Source organism: Pipra filicauda, unplaced genomic scaffold (genome assembly GCF_003945595.2).
Source record: "Pipra filicauda isolate LSUMZ 115617 unplaced genomic scaffold, ASM394559v2 scaffold395_size657635_pilon, whole genome shotgun sequence".
NCBI lineage: Eukaryota > Metazoa > Chordata > Aves > Passeriformes > Pipridae > Pipra > Pipra filicauda.
Window position 1 is genome coordinate 82,215 of NW_024104526.1, and position 19,597 is coordinate 101,811.

Sequence of the window (19,597 nt, forward strand, 5' to 3'; positions counted from 1 at the left end):
CCACAGCACTTTGTCCCCATGGAGTTTCTGCTGCCTCATTTATCTTTGGAACTGTCCAAAGGCATAGTCTGGATCACTGAGAATAATCACCAGCCTCTGCTCCAGGGCAAACCCAAATCTGTGGTTCCAAGCACCATTTTTTAAGTGGAATTCCATGACTATTTTGCATGGTGGCCTACAGACACATATTGGGCCAGCTTTGTCAACTGTTTCATGCGCAAGGAACATGGAACCAATCTGCAGAATTAAGTGTCAATATCCATCAATATCCAAATGTTGAGATTTAGGAAGAATCTTAATGAATTAAAACTAAAAACTGCACAATAAAAGTCTGTGAGGATCTTCAGGATAAGTTTCTTTTTTTTTTATTTTTTTTTGGTTTGTTTTTTTTTTTTTGGTTTTTTTGTGTTTTTTTTTTTGTTGTTGCTTTTTTTTTTTTATTGCTCTACAGCAACATGTGGGTATTACATGTGTTTTGGTGGTATGTTAAGGAATAGATAATCTGCATTTGGTTATTCTCCCAGACAGTCAGTAATAATAATTCGAATGAGGAAGATTTTAAAAAATGCATCTGGCAACTCTGTGGGTGTGTTTTGTTGTTTGGTTTGTTGTTGGTTGTTTTTGTTTTTTTTCTTTCTTTTTAAACCCCCACAATATAAAATAAGAAACAACACCAGAAACAACTCCAAAATAATTATGAAGCCAATAAATAACCGTGAGCTGTAACGTACACAGATGACTTTCCAGAGGAGGCAGCCAGGGTTGAGTGTGTGTAGAAAAAGTGGGGAAACCTTGGGAGCCGGAATGGGGGGGGGGACACGACCCGGAGCCCCCCAGCGCTGGCTGCAGGGCTCAGCTGTTCCAGGGTGAGGAGCCTTGGGCAACGGGGTTCTCCGTGCCAAAATAACAAAAAAAATCACAATAACCGCCCCAAACCTCTTCATAAATAAGGAGGGGGGGGGGGGGGGAGGGTAAAGAAATCAACTCCTCTTTTTTTTTTTTCCTTTTCTTTTTTTCCTTTTTTTTCCTCTCCCCCCTAAGAAGCCGAGCCCCGCTCATCAGCAGCTGAGGCAGGAGCAGGAGGGGTTTTGGAGTTAACTGCATGCAGGAAATCTCTCACATCCTGAGTCCCGGCTCGCTCCTCTCTGTAACTGTATATTATGGGGCTGCTCTCCAGCCCCAGCTGATGAAAGTTTGTCTCCCTCAGTCTGGGCTGAGATGTCAGAGCGCCTCCAGGCCGAGCAGTCGCGCTCCCCCCGTGCGCTGCCCCCGGCCCGGCTCCCCGCGCTGCTGCCGCTGCTGCTGCTCAGCCTGCCCTGCCTGCCCTGCCTGCCCTGCCTGCCCTCGGCATCGCCCCGCGCCCGCGGTAAGTCAGCCCGGCACACGCGAGGCTTCTTCTGACGGCATTCCCAGCCCTGCGCTCCATTTTAACGGGATAAGGAGAGCGGGGATGGCTTTGGCGCGGGGATCCCCCCGCCGCGCTGCGGGACGCGCTGCGGGACTGGAGGGAGGGAGGGAGGGAGGTCCCGGCCGGGGACACGCGGAATTCCCGCTCCTCTACTCGGCTTCCCAGCTCTTCCCGGGAAGAGTCCCCGGCACTCCCAGCCCCGCCGGGTCCCTGGCCCCTGCACCCGCAACCCCCGCGTGGTCACATCCCCCGGTACCCCCCACCCCACCGGCTCCCATCTCCTGCGCCCCCAGCCCCGCGGGGTCCCATCCCTGGCACCCCCATACCCCAGCTGTGTATCCCAAACCTCCCGTGGTCCCATCCCTGGCACCCCCATACCCCAGCTGCGTATCGCAAACCCCGCGGGGCCCCAGCCCTGCACCCCCAGCCCCACTGGTCTCTGTCCCTGGGATGGAGGGGTGGTCCCGGGGACCCCCCGGTGTGTTTTGAGGGTGCCCTGTGGGATCTCCCAGGTGGAAATTCTGCCCCCTCCATCTCCCGCCCGACCCCCCCCCCGCCCCCCGACGGGTCCTCCTTCAGCCCCCGGGACTGAATTCAGGGTCTGGAAGTATTGTCAGAGTTTGGACTCTGCTTCCAGCTGGGAAAAATTGCATGGAAAAGCCAAATAGTGATGGCAAAAGCGTCCTGGCTGGGGAAAAGTTTTCTCGCCGCTGTGTCCATTCAAAGGGAGCGCACGGCAGGGATCGGGGAGGATGTTTTGGGGCGTGGGCTCTGTGCTATCCGTGTTAGAGAAGCCTAGGAAAGCGACTTGTCTCTTCACTCTGCAAGTCTGGGGCTTATTCCGGAATCCCTGGAGGGCCCAGCCCTCTCCTGTTCCTTAAGCAGCAGCTGACAATGCATATTTTATGCGAGAGGAGGGGAGATTCTCCTGTGTAAATACATGTAACAGCGCTGAGGGGTGTGTGTGTCCCTGTGTGTTACTACAAACTCATCCTGGATCTTTTTTTTTTTTTTCATTGTAACTTTAAACTCTGTAAATGTTTGCTTGCCTCCAAATGTCTTGACAGTGACTTTCACTGGGATTTTGGCTCTGGACTTGCTAAGAGAAAGAACGGGAAGACATTTTAGCACATTGAAATCCCAGGGTGGGAAGGACAAGGTGTTGAGTTTTATCAGGCACCTGGGATTTATGTTAATGAGTTAACAGGAGTTGCAGCTTTGCTTTGCCTTTGTGAGGGGTCTTAATTTCTCCTTGTCAATGCTTCCATTTACACCAAATCAGTGTGTTTGGGATAAAGGCTGCAGAAAATCTTAGGTAGATGAGGAGAAATAGGTCCCTTATGGCTGTTCCTTTTTTGTGGATCGAGAGTGGGTTGGTTTGGGTGGAGGCAGCACATACCCCTTCTCTGAGTGTGGGAGCCACTGTGGCTGGACAGGCCCCTCCATGCTTTGGAGGTGCACTGGGACAGAGGATAAACAACTATACATGCAGGAAAATTTGAGATAAGATGCTTCAAAGCAGTTGTCCTACAATAATTAGAAGGCAAACTTCAGGGGACTTGGCTCTAGCACACAGATAAGTGAAAAGACTCAGATAAGTGAAAAGACTCGTAAGAGAGGGTGGAAATCCTGTTAAGTTGTGGCTTGGGACTCCTTGGGAATCAAGCTGGAGCTCTAAGATTACATTTTCACAGATGATTAAGCCCTGTATAACGTTTGTGCCAGCTGTTTACGTCTATGGTGCCCATCTTTGGATGTCCAAGCTTGGGCACAGTGGTGCTTGATGCCCCTTGCAGCTCAGCTGCACTTTGGGTTTGCTTTGCTACATCTTCCCTACTCCTCTTCTTCCTGTAACATATCTATAACTTGCCCTTTTCCATCTGCAGCCAGCGTGCTCAGCTAGCATCCCCTCCTTAATTCCACTTTTTCCTGTGGAAGTAGAGAACAGCTTTAGCTTTGCCAGAGCATGTGCTGCTTTCTTGGTCGGGGAGGTGCTGAAAGTTGCAGCCGCGTGTTTCCGCGCCGGCCAAGCTGCCCGGTGACGAAAAGTCCTCTTAGCTGTGCTGGCACGAGTCTCACCAGGCGTTCTACAGCTCTGCAACTTCTACCTCAGCTGGCTTCACTCCTCTGGGCATGGTGGGAGCGAGCTGAGGTGCTGCCAGGACATCCTAATTTTGACATAAACACGCGCTTAGTGATTAAGACAAATTTGAGTTACGATATGCCTTGAAAGCGGGGTTTGAAATGTGGCAAGAGATGTGCACAGTGTGGGTCTGCCCGAGTAACAGCTCTAATATTAAACAGAAATTGTCAGCTTATGAGCTAGACAGCTTAAAAGGAGCCTTGCTGCTCGCTTTTAGTATATTTTCTTTTCAGTTTTTATGGGTTTACAAGTGCCCTTCTAGTTTTCAGTGTTATTCTTGGTTGCTGGCTGAAGGACCTCATGGACAAAAAGGAAAACCAAGTGGAGTACTGGCCCCAAAAAGGCAAAATTAGCTTTGTCATCCTTCTGAAGGGGGATATATAGTAGGATAAGATCTAAGCTTTCATACTCAGTCAAATGACTTAAAATCTATACCTGTACAAGCTTTTTGTGGTCAAGGCCTTCCTGGATCTGCAGGGCAGACAAAGTGATGATGTGTAAATATAAATTCAAAATTTTCTTTGTGTGTGTCAACTTTTAGATCTCTTTTAAATATTGGGTGCTAGCTGGGAAAACAGCAGGAAAATGAATCATAGAATGACAGAATCACAGAATGGTTTGGGTTGGAAGGGACCATAAATTATGATCTTGTTCCACCCCTCTGCCATGGGCAGGGACACCTTCCACTAGCCCAGGTTGCTCTAAGGTCCATCCAGCCTGGCCTTGGACACTTCCAAGGATGGGGCAGCCACAGCTTCTCTGGGCATGAAAAAATGAAAATCCTAAAACTGAAGCCCAAAATTCTTTACCTTCAACTAAAATAAGTTTTGTGAAAGATTTTATTTTTGTTACTGATTGCCACTGCATTGGGTATCATGAAAATCAACTGCAGGGGAAGAAATCTTGCCTTGTCTCTCACTCTAAACCCGATTTCTACAGCTCACTGTGTGTTTTAGAGCTCACTTACAAACACTGTCTTCTTTCAAACTGTTCCAGTGCTCCTGGCAGGTATTTCTGGTCTGTGTATAATCACCTCCTTGTCTGATGATTACCCCTATCAGGTCCCCTGCAGACAGCCTGGCATGAGCTGTCACTGTCCATGGGGCTCCACAGCTCCATGCCAAAATCCACCAGCAGAGGATATTATGCCCACTCTTAAAATCACATTTGCATCATTAACCTCCTGCTCGTTGGGGAGCTTACAGGTTGTTCACTGGGGTTTTGTCAAGTGTCTCACCTCTTGCTTTTGTTGGAGTTTTCGGAAAACTCTCCATCTCATGATTGACAGGCTGTGTTTTGGGTGGCTTTTAATCCTGCTTGCAGCACAGAGGCTGCCCCAGTGGAACTTCTCTATCAGGGCTGTGTATCTGTTACTTCCACCAAGGTTGTCACTTGCTGCTGCTGATCATGGAATTCTGTTTTAAAAAGGCTTATTTGTTTCCCCACCAGCCTTGTTCAGACTTCACATATCCTCATCCTGACAGATTTACCCCTAGTGTTTCTAACAGATCTCACATTGCCTGTGCAAACTGTCCAAAGAGTCCAGCTGAGCTTTGTTTTATTTTGTTAGTGTTCATGTACATCCTTTTGGGCAGCAGATTTGTGCTCCAGGGCTGTGGTGTTGCATGTGAATGATGCTCCACGAGCTGCATTGTCTGAATAACTGGACCAGTTGGGTGGGTTTTCTCTTGACTTTTGCTGTGAGAGTTGTTATAAACCAGGAACTGACATTTTTAGGGTGTTTGGAAATAGGTCTGAAGCACTGTTAGGTTGTACAACCAGGCTCTGCCAAAGCAGGCTCTCCCCAGCTCTGTGTCTCACACAGCATCCCAACCTGCTTAGGATGCCAAACTCTTCATGCTGTTCATGTTGGAGATATTTTTTATGTAATCCCTTTTTCCCATGGCTTTTCTTCCTCTACAACTTCTTGTGTTTTACTCTACACAGCCTCAGATCTCGCTCTCCCTGTTGCATGCAGATTCTACTTGCATTTCAAGTAGCTTAGTAGCTTTTCAAATTTCTCCCAGGACAAAAGCACTTCACCTCCACAATTCTGTAGGACTAAAACCCTAAATCACACCTGCAGAGGCTTCTCTGAGGTTCTGCTGTCTTCCCAGGGCAAATCTACTACAAATTAAATTAAAAACAGGTTGAAGGGGGCTTGGAGCAACCTGGTCTAGTGGAAGGTGTCCCTGCCTGTTGCAGAGGGGGTGGAACTGGGTGGTCTTTGAGGTCCCTTTTAACTCATGAAGAGCCCATAGTTTGAGTAGATCTGTTAGAGGCTTGCAGTTGATTCTTGACAGGACAGTGCAGCCCAAAAGGTCAGTCCCTTTTGTTTCTGGCTAGCACAGAGCTAAGGGTTTAAATTGTCTTCATTTTGTATCTTTTTGATAAAAGGATCCCACTAACTGAGAAAAGGGATTGTTTCTTAGTAGACTCCTGCTCCAGAATGTCGACCCATCTCTTTTTAGTGCCCTGCAAGAGTTTGAGGCCACGTGGGTATTGAGTGTGATGTTGGCACTGGTGCTTCAGAGAGTGACTTGAACTGCATCATCTAATCAGAAATGTTGATCCTCTGTTAAATCACTTCAGGTTGTGTCACTGATGGTTTTTTTTACACCCCATATAAATGAGTTTGCTGCTTTCCATGACTTGGAGTCAGGATGAGAAATATTTGGTTAGTTTGGGGGCAGGAGATTGTCCATTCACGAGGTCAACATGCTAAAACCATTCATTAGGAGAACAAACTCCTTCTTGTCCAAAATATATGATGTAATAAGGCAAGAAGTGAAATGTTTCATGGTGTGTTAGCTATACTGGATAATACACATACAGGCATAAAAAGCTGGATGCAGAATTTGGCACAAAAGAATCTTTAATTAATTTTGAAATATTTGTTAAGAGGAACTGTGTTAGTCCCTGGAAGTTTAGTCTAATAGTATATGTCATATGCATTAAGTGAAAAACCTTCCTCTGACAATGATGGAAGTTTACTGTTTTCTTGCTTTTTTTTTTTAAATGTGTTCTAATTCTGAAAGTAGCTGGAAGATAAATAAACCTCATGTGTGACTGTTTACTTTTGTAAGAATATATTAGGATATGAACTTCATTGAATCCAAGTATTTATGGGATTGTTTTGATACAGTCATGTAAAAAACCCATTAAAAAATAAAAGATCTGGACTTTATCATAATGCTACATTTAAGAAAGTAAACATATGGGCCTGATCATGTGTGGGGCTGAGCATGACCAGGATTTCCATCCAGCAGCACTGTCTGTGTGCAGCAATGGTTCCTCACTGAAGGTCCTCTATTAATTCAACAATTAGAACACTTGAGGAGGACTATTCAGCCCTGATTATTTAAATTTGTATTGCATTCCTTTTCTACCATTGAGGGCACTGTGGTGACAGAGAGCTGAGAATAAAATGTGACCTCTGCAGTGCACAGGGACAGAAATAGCATCTCACTTCTGATCCATGTTCCTCTCTGAAGATCATACTCCTGTCTCCAGGTTCCAATCCACTCTTGCATTTTGACACAGGTTTCAAAGTGTGAGGTAAGCATTCCAAAAGAAGTAGGATTTATTTCTTCATCTATTGCGTCTTAAGTGAGGAACATGCATTCCATTGGAGAGAAATTTTGGGTAAATGCTTGTGGCTGAGGGGAAATGCAGGGTCATTGCAGAAGAAACCACAGAATCACAGAGTGGTTTAGGTTGAAAGGGACCTTGAAGATCATCTTGTTCCACTCCCTGCCATGGGCAGGGACACCTCCCATTATCCCAGGTTGCTCCAAGCTCTGTCCAACCTGGGATGGGGCAGCCACAGCTTCTCTGGGCAACCTGTGCCAGGGCCTCACTACCACTCTCATAGGGAAGAATTTCTTCCAAATATCTTGTCTAAATCTATTCTCTTTTAGTTTAAATCTTCAGTCATCAGAAAGAAGGAGCTTACCTTTTGTGGTCTACATTCCTTGTCTGTGTGTGTGATCCTCAGTTGGAATTAATTGTCTCAGCTCCATGGATCCTTTGTACAACCTGATGCTGATGTTCTGTGCTATCATTTAAGGTCTGTTTTGCACCGTCAGAGGATGTGTAGGCAAGATGAACAAAGCTGTGTTGGTGACCTGGGAAGACATCCTGCCCTGAGGAAACCGTAAAAGCAAATTTTCATTACTCCTGTAGCTCATCTCCTGAAGGAATGTGGGAAAATCAGGAGTTATGGACTGATCCAGTGCTTGTGCTGACACTTGCTGTAAGGGCACACACATAAACCTGAGCAGGATAGGTGGCTTCAAGAACATTAAGTAACTCTAAGTTTTCTTTTCATTCATGTTTTAAAGACCAGAAGAGAGACTTCAGTGACAGTTTATGTTAGTACAAGTGCAGTTAATTTTTCTCTTTCTGCTGCTGTGTAATGTGAGCAGCAGGTATTCCCATGCAAACAAAAACTCGTGATGGATGTAAACTCCCCAGCCCAGTAGCTCATTTTCTAGGCTTGGGAAAGAACTACAAATCACTTCCCATGCATTCTTACCTAAATTAATACAGAAATTCACTTCAGCTGGATTTGCTGTGTTTTCAGTGTGATTTCCCAGAGAAATCTGAATGAATGATTTGTGTGCCTGTGACGAGCACAACTCCAACTCCCACTCAGTGGTGCATTTCACTGATGATTGTATCCAGGAAGGAACATCCCTCAATTCAGCTATGCTGAGGGTTCCTTGTACTCGGTGAGGGAGGCCAGTAAATCACTGGAGAGAAGGATTGTACTGTACCTTTTGAAAGACCATGAGGAAATTGTGTTTTGGAGAGTGATTTGAACTTCATTCAGTGAAAGTAGCCTTTCATGAGGGTTTGGAGGGGAGGAGCTGGGGAGGAACACTGGATCTGGATTTTCACGTAATTATCTGGACTCACTGCTGAAAAGTGAATATATATTTAGTGCCTTTTTCTTTGCCATTGGAGCTCTAGGGATTAGTTGTGCCTGTGCTTGTAAAGCAGAGGTTATTATTTCTCCCCTTGAGTAAATGCTTTAGGTAGGTGCTGCCTCGTTGGAACTGAGGGCTGAGTCCATAATCAGAATAAGAATCTGTGGGACTGGGATCCTTTGGGGAAGGAGCAGCACTTTAGGAAAAAGCAGATGTGCCCCAGTAGCACCTATGTTGAGGTGATGCTAAGATGGGGCATCCTTCACTATGGCACGCTGGAAATAGCTGTGGGAAAGCATTGAACAACCTTTGATGATTTTTATCCATTGTTAGTCCTTTCCTACTTGTTTTTACAAGAAGGAATGGCTGGGAAAACGGGTATGGTGTGGATCAGGACTTGGAAAAGCAGCAGCTTAAAACAGGATTTTGCAGTAAGAGGACAGAAGTTGTCCTAAGCTGTTGTGTCACGTACTTTCCAAAGCTACTTTGGGTTTGAGTCTTGCATTTATAACTTGCTCTCTTTTGTGAACTCCAAGCACTGAGCTCTGCCTTGGAGGGAACCTGTCTATACCCCCCCATCACCCGGTGTGCTGAAATGCCCTTTGGTTCAGGGCTCTGCTGCTTTATTTCTCTCACATTTTGAAGTGTTCTCTTCTAGGAAAAAAAAGACAACTCCGTCTTTGGACTGGTTCTGAATAGTAATTCTTCAGTCAAACATAACAGCATCACAAATGAGGCTGGACAGCTGTTTCCCAAATATAGTCTCTGTATATATTCTATACACATAATAAAGCTGGGTTTGGGCTATTTGAAATGTTCTGCAGTCTCCCTGCCCCCTCCTGCAGTCAATGGCAAATGTTGTTCTCAAAACTCCACTTGTCACATTTTGTTCTTGAGAACAGGGAGGATATTGAGATATATACTGGCTTCTTTCCTTGAGTGCATTTCAATATGTATTTTGTATAATGAGAGCCCAAATCCTTCTCACATTACTTATGCTTTAATCACACTGTGCTCTCCCAAGATTGCTCTAATCGCATTTGCATCAGCAGGAGGAACTCTCTGTGATGAGCAATATTTCATCTGCAAACAGAGGAGACAGATCTCAGGCTCATGAGGAGGAAGGAACCGGCTGTCCTGGATTTGTAGCAGCACAGCTCTCCAGCAAGGGGTGGTGTAGCATCCTGATTTGAGAAATATTCAGGAATTAGAAGGAACAAAAACTGGTTTTCCTTTTTTTTTTCCTTTTTTTTTTCTTTTTTTTTTTCTTTTCTGGGGACCTGTCAAGTGTGATAGTTCCCTTTTAATTTTCTGGTAAATGGCTTTTTGGCATGTGTTAGCTGCTGAGAAGAGCTCTGGTGCCTGGTGCAGCAGACATCATTTTGTACTTCAGCCATGACATTACTCTATATGAGAACTGAAAAGTTATATAGATATTACACCAATATATAAACCATGTGTGTTAGAAAGACAAGTTCAGTTTTGAAATATTTGCCTTAGCTATGCTTTTCACTTTCAATCTGTGCCAAACATGTGCTTGAATGACTGATGGAGTCATATGGTTCCCTGAATAAAGCACTTTATTGTGCGCAGACTTAGAGCCTTCCAACAGTTGTATTACAGAAGCTTGAAGATTAAGATGATCCAACTGCTTAGGGGGTATGTTCCACAATGAGCATTTTAGTTTGTCTTTTTTTCCCCTCCCTCTCTATTTTTTGCCCTGATATGTGTCATTAGTTTGTTCAGCTGGGCGCACAGTGACACCGACCACGGAGTGTTTGGTGGAGAAGAACAGCAAGTTACCTTCAAACTGAAGCTTTCCCTCCCATGTCCCTGTTAAAATGTTGAACACATGACTTATTCCATGGAGTTTATGGGATTTCAAGGGGGAGGGGTGGGAGGGCTGTTCCCTGTCGCCGATTATTTCATCGGCAGAACTCGATTTAGGAAGGGAATAACTCAATGCAAGAACAAGTGATGACAGGAGATAGTTCTCAGAATTACGAACCTGAAATATTAAAAAGCGTGTTTTTAATGCTGTTCAGTTAATGGGGATCAGTGGGTCTCAAACTCCTGTTTCTCATCTGAGCAGTTGGTGCTCATGGAGCTGCTTGGAGCGGAAGATCCGTGGACGTGTCACGGAGCCGTACGTGGAGCACTTCAACATTGACAGACCTGTCAGGCTGGAGGGAGGATCTTTTTCCATTAGAAGCCAAAAGAACAGAAAATTAAATTCAGAAATGCATGGAATCATCCTGCTGCTGCCTCTCCTCAGGCTCAGCAGAGACCTTTTGCTGACTTCTCATGTTTTAAGAATTTTTGTACACGAGTAGTAATTTTGCCACGTGAAGGAAAAGAGGAGATTCAAGCTCAAGAAGGTCCATGGGATTAGTTGCTTTCCAAAAGTTACTTGTGCTTAAATGCTGGAGCTCTTAGGTTTGGGAATGTGGGGAGAAAGGAGAAAACAAGTAAAACTTTGTGTTTAGTTAGGTGGTTTGCCTTTATTCCGTTTTTTTTAAAAATAGTTATTTTGCAGGCAGGCCATGAAAGGACTAATTCTACCAGATTTTGTAAAGAGACTCAATGCACTGCTTAGGTGAGCAAAGTTCAGCTGGAAAAATAATTTAGGATTTTAAACTAATAAAAATTTTACTTCAAAAGATAAGATTTCTACTTTCTACATAAAAGCCCAGGCTTTTGTACCTATGTATGTAGAGGAGGGCAGAGCCTGGCATGTTATGTGCTGCCTTTTATAAAGCTACCTAAGTACTGTAAGTGGGATAATGGGAGCACCTTATCAATGTGGTGGAGTTTCTGATTTTGTCCTTTCTTTTGAGAGGGTGTCTGTTCTCAGCTGCTGATTAGTGTAAAATTCAAGCTATTGCTTAGTTGACCCTATGAAAGTTATTGGGCTTCCTTTCTTTAACCATTATGTACTAGAAATCTTGTAGAGTTTATTTTGCAGCATTTTCACATTTATTATCAGAGATAATTTTTTTTTTTTATATTTTTGTTATATTAATGCCTAGACAAGGTGTGGCTGCCCCATCCCTGGAAGTGTCCAAGGCCAGGTTGGACAGGGCTTGGAGCAACCTGGGCTAGTGGAAGGTGTCCCTGCCCATGGCAGGGGTTGGACTAGATGGTCTTTAAGGTCCCTTCCAACGCAAACCATTCTGTGATTCCATGATTTTATTAAGCACCAATTTATTTTTCCTGTCTCAGACAGAACGGGTACCATTCTAGGAGGTGGTTTCAGCAAGACCTGTGCCTGGATAATGTTTAACTTGGGTGATGTTTAGGCTTTTGCTGGAAGATGGAGTGAAATAGAGGACTGGAATCACACATCCCCACGCCTTGGCCACATAGTTGGATAGTTGACACTTTTTCTTTTTTTTTGGCATGATATAGTCCGAGCCTCAATGTTAACAATTTCCATTTAAAGCAAGTAGATTTTGAATTTTTTTTTTCTTTGATGCACAAGAGCTGGATGTGATCCTCTGTGCTCAGAAGTTCTATATTGGAATCCTATCTTGCTTTATGTGTAGCTACTTTATGCTCTTGTCACCTATAAATATATCAGTACTGGCAAGATAAATACCAAGCGGTATAGAAAGCTAAAGGACAATCATGGATCCTGTCATCTTTGGTTTTTTAGATTATATAAAGTAATTATTTTAGTTCCCTTCTTGTAATTCAGTCTTTCCACTTCCTTGCTTGCCCTGGCAGCCTTTCCAATCCACCAGCTCCAGGCTCAATTAATCTTCTGTGAATGCAGGTGAGGAGAAATGCCCACAACATTCCACATGTGCTGCTATTGCCAACTCCCAGGAGTAACTTGGATATCTGATATTCCCTGAAGTACCTCTTTTGATGCAGCGTTATCAATGTTTTGCTGAAGAGCATGTGTGGGTCATTCTGGTGTCACTTGCCTTTGAAGATTAATGGTAAGAGCAGAAAACTTTATGGTCCCTAAGGGTACAACCCTCCATCCTCTACTGCTTGGTTTCAACCCTTTGCTCCAGCCTGCAAGTTATTGGATTCTCTTGTAATATTCCTGTCCTTCTCTGTGCAGACATTATGTCCTAACTTGGAGCACTGGGTTTGAGGACACCTGTGCACACTGAATAAGGCTGCTGGTGAAAATACTGGAATTAATCCTAATATATTTTTTTACTGAACCTTGGTAGAAACTTTCCCTTGCCTGGTTGGTTAGTGATGTGCTGGTGGATAGACTGCTCTTCTTACCCTGTTTCACCTCCTTCTGAAATATCCTAAGTTCACCTCCATTTTGAAGAGCAATACTTGGTCCTCCTCTCTCAGGGTGTAAGCTTGATAATTTGAGATTAAAAAGCTCTATTTTGAGTCTGGAGGTGGTAGAAGAATCATCCCAAATGAGAGAAAAGTGACTGATGGGGGGATAAAGCTCTTTGCCAACTGATGGGCATCACTGTTGGCAGTGGTGGCTCTGTTGAGATTCCTGCATAGCTTTTTGGGGCTGGGGGCACAGAGCAGAGCCAAGATATCCCAAGTCCCAGGGGAAGCTGTCTGGGAGCAGAACCTGTGGGGATGGCTCAGTACCACAAAACCAATGGCCAATGGTTGAGGGAGCGCTGGGAGCAGCCATGTGTAAATCCCTTCCTCCATAGCCAGGAATGACCCATCCAGGTCATGGATCCCACTAACTAAACTGAGGAAGCTGAAGAAAATGAGGAAGGAAATGGATAAAGTACATCCTTCCTGACTTGCAGGGCATTGCCAAAGCCCTGCAGTACAGAGCACTGCCCTTGGCTGTTCTTGGTTTGCTGAAAACATTGCTCTGTGCTATTTTTGTTTTCTGTCCTGAGATCATTCTGATGCATTGGTGTTTTGTTGCACAGAAAAATGTTGATACACTGTGGCTTACAATTCTGAGCCCATTCATGATAGAAAAGTTAACACAAGGATAATTCAATTTTATTTAGCCTTTTTTATTCTCCCTCTTCTTTTACTTTCATAACTCAGCAGCAAGTGCAGTGGGTGACATGAGGGGTGTCTGGGCACAGTGTGGTGGGGAAAGGGTTCCAGGCTGGGATAGAGATGGGCACCTCCCAGCATCAATGGGGCCCTGGCTGGGCTTTCTTGGGGTTCTGGACTGTGAGAGTCCTTGAGTGCCTCATGACTGATGCTCCTACAAAGAAAGGCTGAGAGTAGGGATTGTTCAACCTGGAGAAGAGAGGCTCCAGGGAGACCAGAGAGCCCCTTCCAGTGCCTAAAGGAGCTCCAAGAGAGCTGGAGAAGGACTTTGGACAAGGAATGGAAGGACAGGACAAGGGGGAATGGCTTCCCACTGCCAGAGGGCAGGGTTAAGTGGGATATTGGGAAGAAATTGTTCCCTGTGAGGCCCTGGCACAGGTTGCCCAGAGAAGCTGTGGCTGCCCCATCCCTGGAAGTGTCCAAGGCCAGCTTGGATGGGACTTGGAGTGACCTGGGTTAGCGGAAGTTGTCCCTGCCCATGGCAGGGGGTGGGACTGGATGGGCTTTAATGTCCCTTCCATCTCAAACCATTCTGTGATTCTGTTAATCATGTTATTGTGTGTGGGCCAAGATGTGTGGATGGGACTCCCAGAACGTGCACATCCACAATAGGAAGGAAGAACAGCATCATAATTAACTTTACTGTAAATCTGTGTGGTAACAGATGGATGGTGTTTATAAACCACCCCAGGTCTGACTCTTCTCCTGCACTGTGCCAGGGGAGCACAGCCAGCACTGCCAGGATGGTTGGGACATGCATTTGGTGGGACACATTCTATTTTTTCTTCCGCTTAATCCCATTTTATCCAGAACCACTCAGCGTTGGCAGCATTCACCTCTCTGTTTATCATAAGGACAAATAAATTGCACTGCCTCACTAAAAGCTTATTAATTTTAAGTAAATGCAAATCTGGAGTGTGTCTGGGCTTCTTCAGGAGGCAGAGGCCGGTGAGCAGAGATGTCACGTCACGTGCTCAGAGTTTCTTTTGCACAGAGCTCAGAGGAACTGAAATACAAAGCAAAAAGATGAAAACTATTCTTTAACTTCTTTGCCAATAAGTCCTTGTATGATACTGTGCAAAGAAGAAAAGTTGTAGAAGTACATGGCAGATGAAAAATATTTAAGCCCCGCAAAAAGTCACTGACAGGTAACAACTTCTTATCTCACTATTTGTACAAAGTAGCTTTTATATTAGTGGGGAAAAAAAAAAGAATAAAGGACGCTGCATCAGCTTGTGGGCTGCTTGTGGATCAAAAGAGTTACCTTCAGTGCAGGCTGAAAATAGAAAACAGATAGACACAACTGTGAAGGTTTTCATGTGAAAAAGGGGGAGATGAGCCTGAGTCAGGGAGGACTGGACAGAATTTCACTGAAATGGAAAATAAGTAGGTGAGTAAGTAGGTGCATGTGACACAAAAGATAGGAAACCTGGGTCTAATAAAAGTTTCTGGTATTGCAGATGGCCTGATTTTCTTCTCCTCTCATGACACGTTACCGAAATTTCAATTCTCTGATTTCAATTATTGCACTATTTATGCTGCTGTAGTACCAAGAGTCCCTGTGGAGAAGAGGCCTCATTATTAATGTAACACAAACAACTCTAATGGTTCCAGCTTCAAAGAAATCCTAATGAAAATGGGGAAGGGAGATGGAAAGTGGCAGAGAGGAAATACCAGCATGTCTGTGTGCATGAGGAACTGCAGCCCTGGGAGTTCAGGGGATGTGATGGAGGTGATGGAAACCCTTCCTTAGCACAGGTGTCCTCTCCCATCCCATCGTGCTCCTCTCCTGATGCCCCTTGGATGCTCCTTTGGAGGGCTGGGCTTACATTCAGGGATGGGTGGCCCAAAATCAATAGGAGAGAACTGGGACTGAGTTTTGTTCAGCCATTGTGTGAGAGATTGGGTAAAACATCCCTCCCTGGGATAAATTCTTTGACGTTTCCGACCCTGTCTGAGGTGAGGGCTGTGCATGCTGAAGGTTCCCTGAGGTTGCCAGCAGCTATCCCATGTTTGTACCTACCCATTTTTGTCCCATTTTTTCGAAGTTTTCTGCACACCTCAGCTTCTATGTCTATTTTTTTTTTGGCCTGTCTTTCTTCTGTTTGTTTTTTTGTTTGTTTGTTTGTTTTGTTTTGTTTTGTTTTTATATTTTTTCCTCCTGATTTAGAATCTTCCTCTACCCATGTCTGTGCCCTGCTGTTTGGTCAGGCTCAGTGGCCTGTCAGACCTTTTCCACTCATGGATAAGTGTGGGTCGCTCTTTGTTGGCTGTGATCCCTTATTTTCTGGGCTGTGTTCATTGAAGCTTTGCAATCAGGCTGCAGAATCCTATTTAAAAATTTTACCTTTTTTACCTGCTCTGTACTTTTATATTTAAAGCCCGATCTAGAGTTTATTTATCAATTAAACAGTTCTCTTCATTTTGTGACCTTTCAGAAATACTCGTAGCCCATGAACGTAATCAACTTACCTTAGCAAAACACTGTTCTTTGATTGACAAAAGAAACCACCCTGTGCATATATCACACTGAGGGCAGCTGGGAGTTAAGCAAGTGCATAACTTTAAGCCTGTGCCCAACTGCTCTCCAGAATGAGGCCCAGGACTGGGCTGCAGTGCTTCCTCTGCCTTCCGCAGGAAGCTGTGATTTTTATCACACCCAATAATTTAAATAAAAACATTCAGATAAGCAGCCAAATATCTGGTTGAAGGAAAGCAACTAGACAGAAATTGATCTTGTGTTTTATAAACGCTGTGGCTTCAGAGGAGTTTGCGAGCCCTAAAGCTTGTCTGCTTTGTTTCCCCCAAATAAATTATCTTTTCCAATAAAGATATAACTGCTGCCCATAAACCTGTCTTGATGTCTGTCTCCAGACTATCAACACTTCTGCACAATGCATGTTTTCAGCATGCAGATAAATAACCATGTGTGTAAGATTAAATTTGCTCATTGTAACCTTCCTTTGTTATGCACCACAAGCATCCCTTTATCGGGATGGAAGGGAAGGAGGAGTGGCAAAATTGAACCACACTTTGTGTGGATTTTCTTCCCTTATCCCGTGATATTTTTATAGCTGTTGCACTTTTGGACTGTGCTGTCTATTTAGGGAATAACACATCTGTGCACAAATACTGACCCCTCCCCTTTTCTTCAGTTTTGGGTAATGCTGTGAAGTTAATGCTTTGCAGAATTAATAAAAGAGGCAACTTGCACATGTAGGAGTAGCAGAAAGACTTTGATGCTTCCTGGTATCTCACTGCAGCCTCATGGGCTCAGACTACGTGGAAGCCACGCAAACATGGGAGGGTAAGGACCTCTGTAGGGTTTCGTAAAATTTAGATCTCATGAAACTTTTAGAATGCAAATCCTACAAAATAATAGAAGGGCCTGAGTCATTTAATTCCTATAGTTGAGTCTGCTCTAGTGAGCCAAGAAAAAGGGAGATCGGGGCTAGAGCCAAACTTTTCTCATTTCACTGAGATATGCTTCATAAATTTCTGTTCTGTGCAGGGAACTTCGTGCCTGATAATGAGAATAAAGGGTTTGAGGTTCTGTCTAGACCCTCTTTGGCAGATGAGATGGTATCTCAAATGCCTCCACGGGGGTGAACCCAATCATGGGCCAGGTTTGGACCATCCCTTCCAAGGACCAGCACTGTGTCCTTCCTCCCAGACCCCTGTCAATTGGGCTTGGGCTGTTCTGAGGGGGTGTAAGAGCCATGTATGACAAGCAACTTTCCTCTCTCCAATATTCTTTATCTTTTTATCTTGGTAGTTGTTTTTTTTTTTTTTTTTTTTGGTTTTAGGCAAAGTGCCATATTTTTGAAAGCATATCAGGAAATACCCAACTTGCCTTCCTCTCACATTGGCTTCACTGTAAGGACTGCACAGATGTTTTTAAGCTAATTCTAGCAGTTATTTAGTTGAGGTAATTCTGCTCAAAATACAACTCTTGATCCTCAGAGTGTGTTAGGTGAGCACAGAGGGTGGGTCAGGTGGCTGGGATGGCAGCACTGAGCACTGGGCTGTGTGGGCAGGTCTGACCCTACAGCTCTTCTGTCTCTCCCATACCTGGTTCAGCCCTGGACATGATTTACCTGCCAAACCTCTGCCCTGTCACCTTCCCTCTGTACCTTGTAGCTCAAAGGGGGTGGGGGAAAGCAGGAGGAGAGGTAACACTGCCCTTTCTCCACCTTAGCGCAGGATGAACACATTTCTAGAGCAGCTGTGAAGACTCAGGTCTCATCCTCATCCAAGTGCACCAGAGGGACCAGTGTGATGGTCAGTCAAGAGTGTGGCAAACCCTGCCAGTGTTTGGACTGTCCCATGGCACCTGGAAGCCATCCCTATCTTCCCTTTAAGATTTATTCTCCATACCTTTTCCAGCTCTTGTACTGTGTTACTGGTTTTAAGGCTCTGCTTTGACAGGCACATTGACATTAGTGTGTTTAGGGAGGGGGAAAATCCTTGATAAATGTTGCATGTAAATAGCTTTTTGACCTGGTAGGATGAATTGAAGTCATCTGTCTGTGTACGAGTTTATATTCACTTCCAGGCTTTTTTTTTCCCCCACTAATGAGAATGTGCACCTTGATCTTTTTATCTTTGTGCCCTGGTATCTTTACTCCTTATGTACAGTCTTAGCCCTCTGCTACCACAGAAGGACATCATCTAATCAACCTCCAACTTCTCTCCCTGAAGCCCAGCTCTCTTCAAAATTTGTGTAGGTTTTGATGCTGACAGCATGACCCCACAGTGTTTTAATGTTTAATTCTTTCCTGAATTATTTCCTTTTCAAATGTGCTGCCAGGTCCCTTAAATAACAAGGTTCAGGTTGTCAGATGCTCTTTGTGACTAACCTGAAGTGCTTCTCTCTCTCCTTAGGTGAGAATGTGGACAGCAAGTTGGAGTCCTCGAGAGAGCAGATGTCAAAGGACCAGCCAAAAGATTATGAGATAACAATTCCCTTCCTTTTGAATGGAGAACAGTGGAGACCAGTAAATGACATTTATTCAAAGGTTAGTCTTCATTTTGCCTACTGTTTTATTCTAAGGTATGTAACAACTTAAAGGCTTTAGGGGGAATTAAAAGCACTTTCTTCATCATAGATTGATCTTATCATATAGGTTGATCATATAGGTTATAGAGTGGTTTTTATATTTTTGTTGTATATCTAAAATTGTTACTTATCTAATTTAAGAAATGGATAAGGTGTTTGGTTAAAATTAATAGCTTTTTCCTGCAGGGGACATTCTTTCTTATGTCAGAAGTGGAAGCTTAAAGTGAAATGATAATAATTTCATTGCTTGAGATTATATCATGGAAGAGCAAAACAGCCCCAAAATTGAGGGGCAAACACAACAAACACATTTGTTTGAGTAAATAGAGTCTGACAGCAAGAGCTTTAAGGAACAGTGTAAATAATATTGCTGTGCTGTCTGCAGCCTGAGGCATTACCTGGAGATAATTACCAGTTATGGGAGACAGCTCCCAAATTCCATCCCATGTGCTGGGTTGGGAATCAGGGGTGACTCTCCCTTCACACTCTGCTTTCCCCCTGCCTAACAAGGGATAATCTGCCTCTGGCTCTGACCAAACAGAGATTGTTTCCCCTTCTTGACAGGCCCTGATAAGCTTTCCCCCTTTTTTTCCCCTCAGACATTGGCAGATTGTATGTGTAGCTGCTTTTAGGAGAAAAGGGCTGGTTTTTGTCTCCTTGGTCTCCTCCTTGAATCATGAAGACAGTTTGTTGTTTATTATCACCAAAACTGTCATGGGAATCTCTTACCCAAACTTTTAACTCGGGTCCAGTTTGGGTACAGCTCACTTCTTATGTTCTTCTTTTAATTATCAGAATGAGGAGAAAAAAAAGTTAAATTTTTAAAGAGTTTAAAAAAAAAAAAAAAAAAAAAAAAAAAAAGGGAAAAAACCCAGGCAAAAACCATCACACAAAAAGAGTGCAAAGAGGCCAGAGAGCCCATTAGAAACAGCTTTCACTACTGGATTGGGAAAGTATTTCATGGAGAAATCCTGCTTTACTGCCACTGCTTGTAGGACAAGGCTTTGAGTCACATTGCTGATTGACAGAAGTAGGTGTGAAAA

The 19,597-nt window shown here is 44.2% G+C and overlaps 1 protein-coding gene across 1 annotated transcript in view; it reads left to right on the plus strand.

Moving 5' to 3' along the window:
• Nucleotides 1–1,152: 1,152 nt before the first annotated feature.
• The window catches only part of ADAM12 (ADAM metallopeptidase domain 12), a 180,920-nt gene continuing 162,475 nt past the window's right edge, over nt 1,153–19,597 (plus strand). Inside the window, 2 exon segments of the mRNA XM_027726454.2 lie at nt 1,153–1,366; nt 18,380–18,513. Coding sequence (XP_027582255.2) covers nt 1,219–1,366; nt 18,380–18,513 — 282 coding nt within the window. The 5' untranslated portion in view covers nt 1,153–1,218.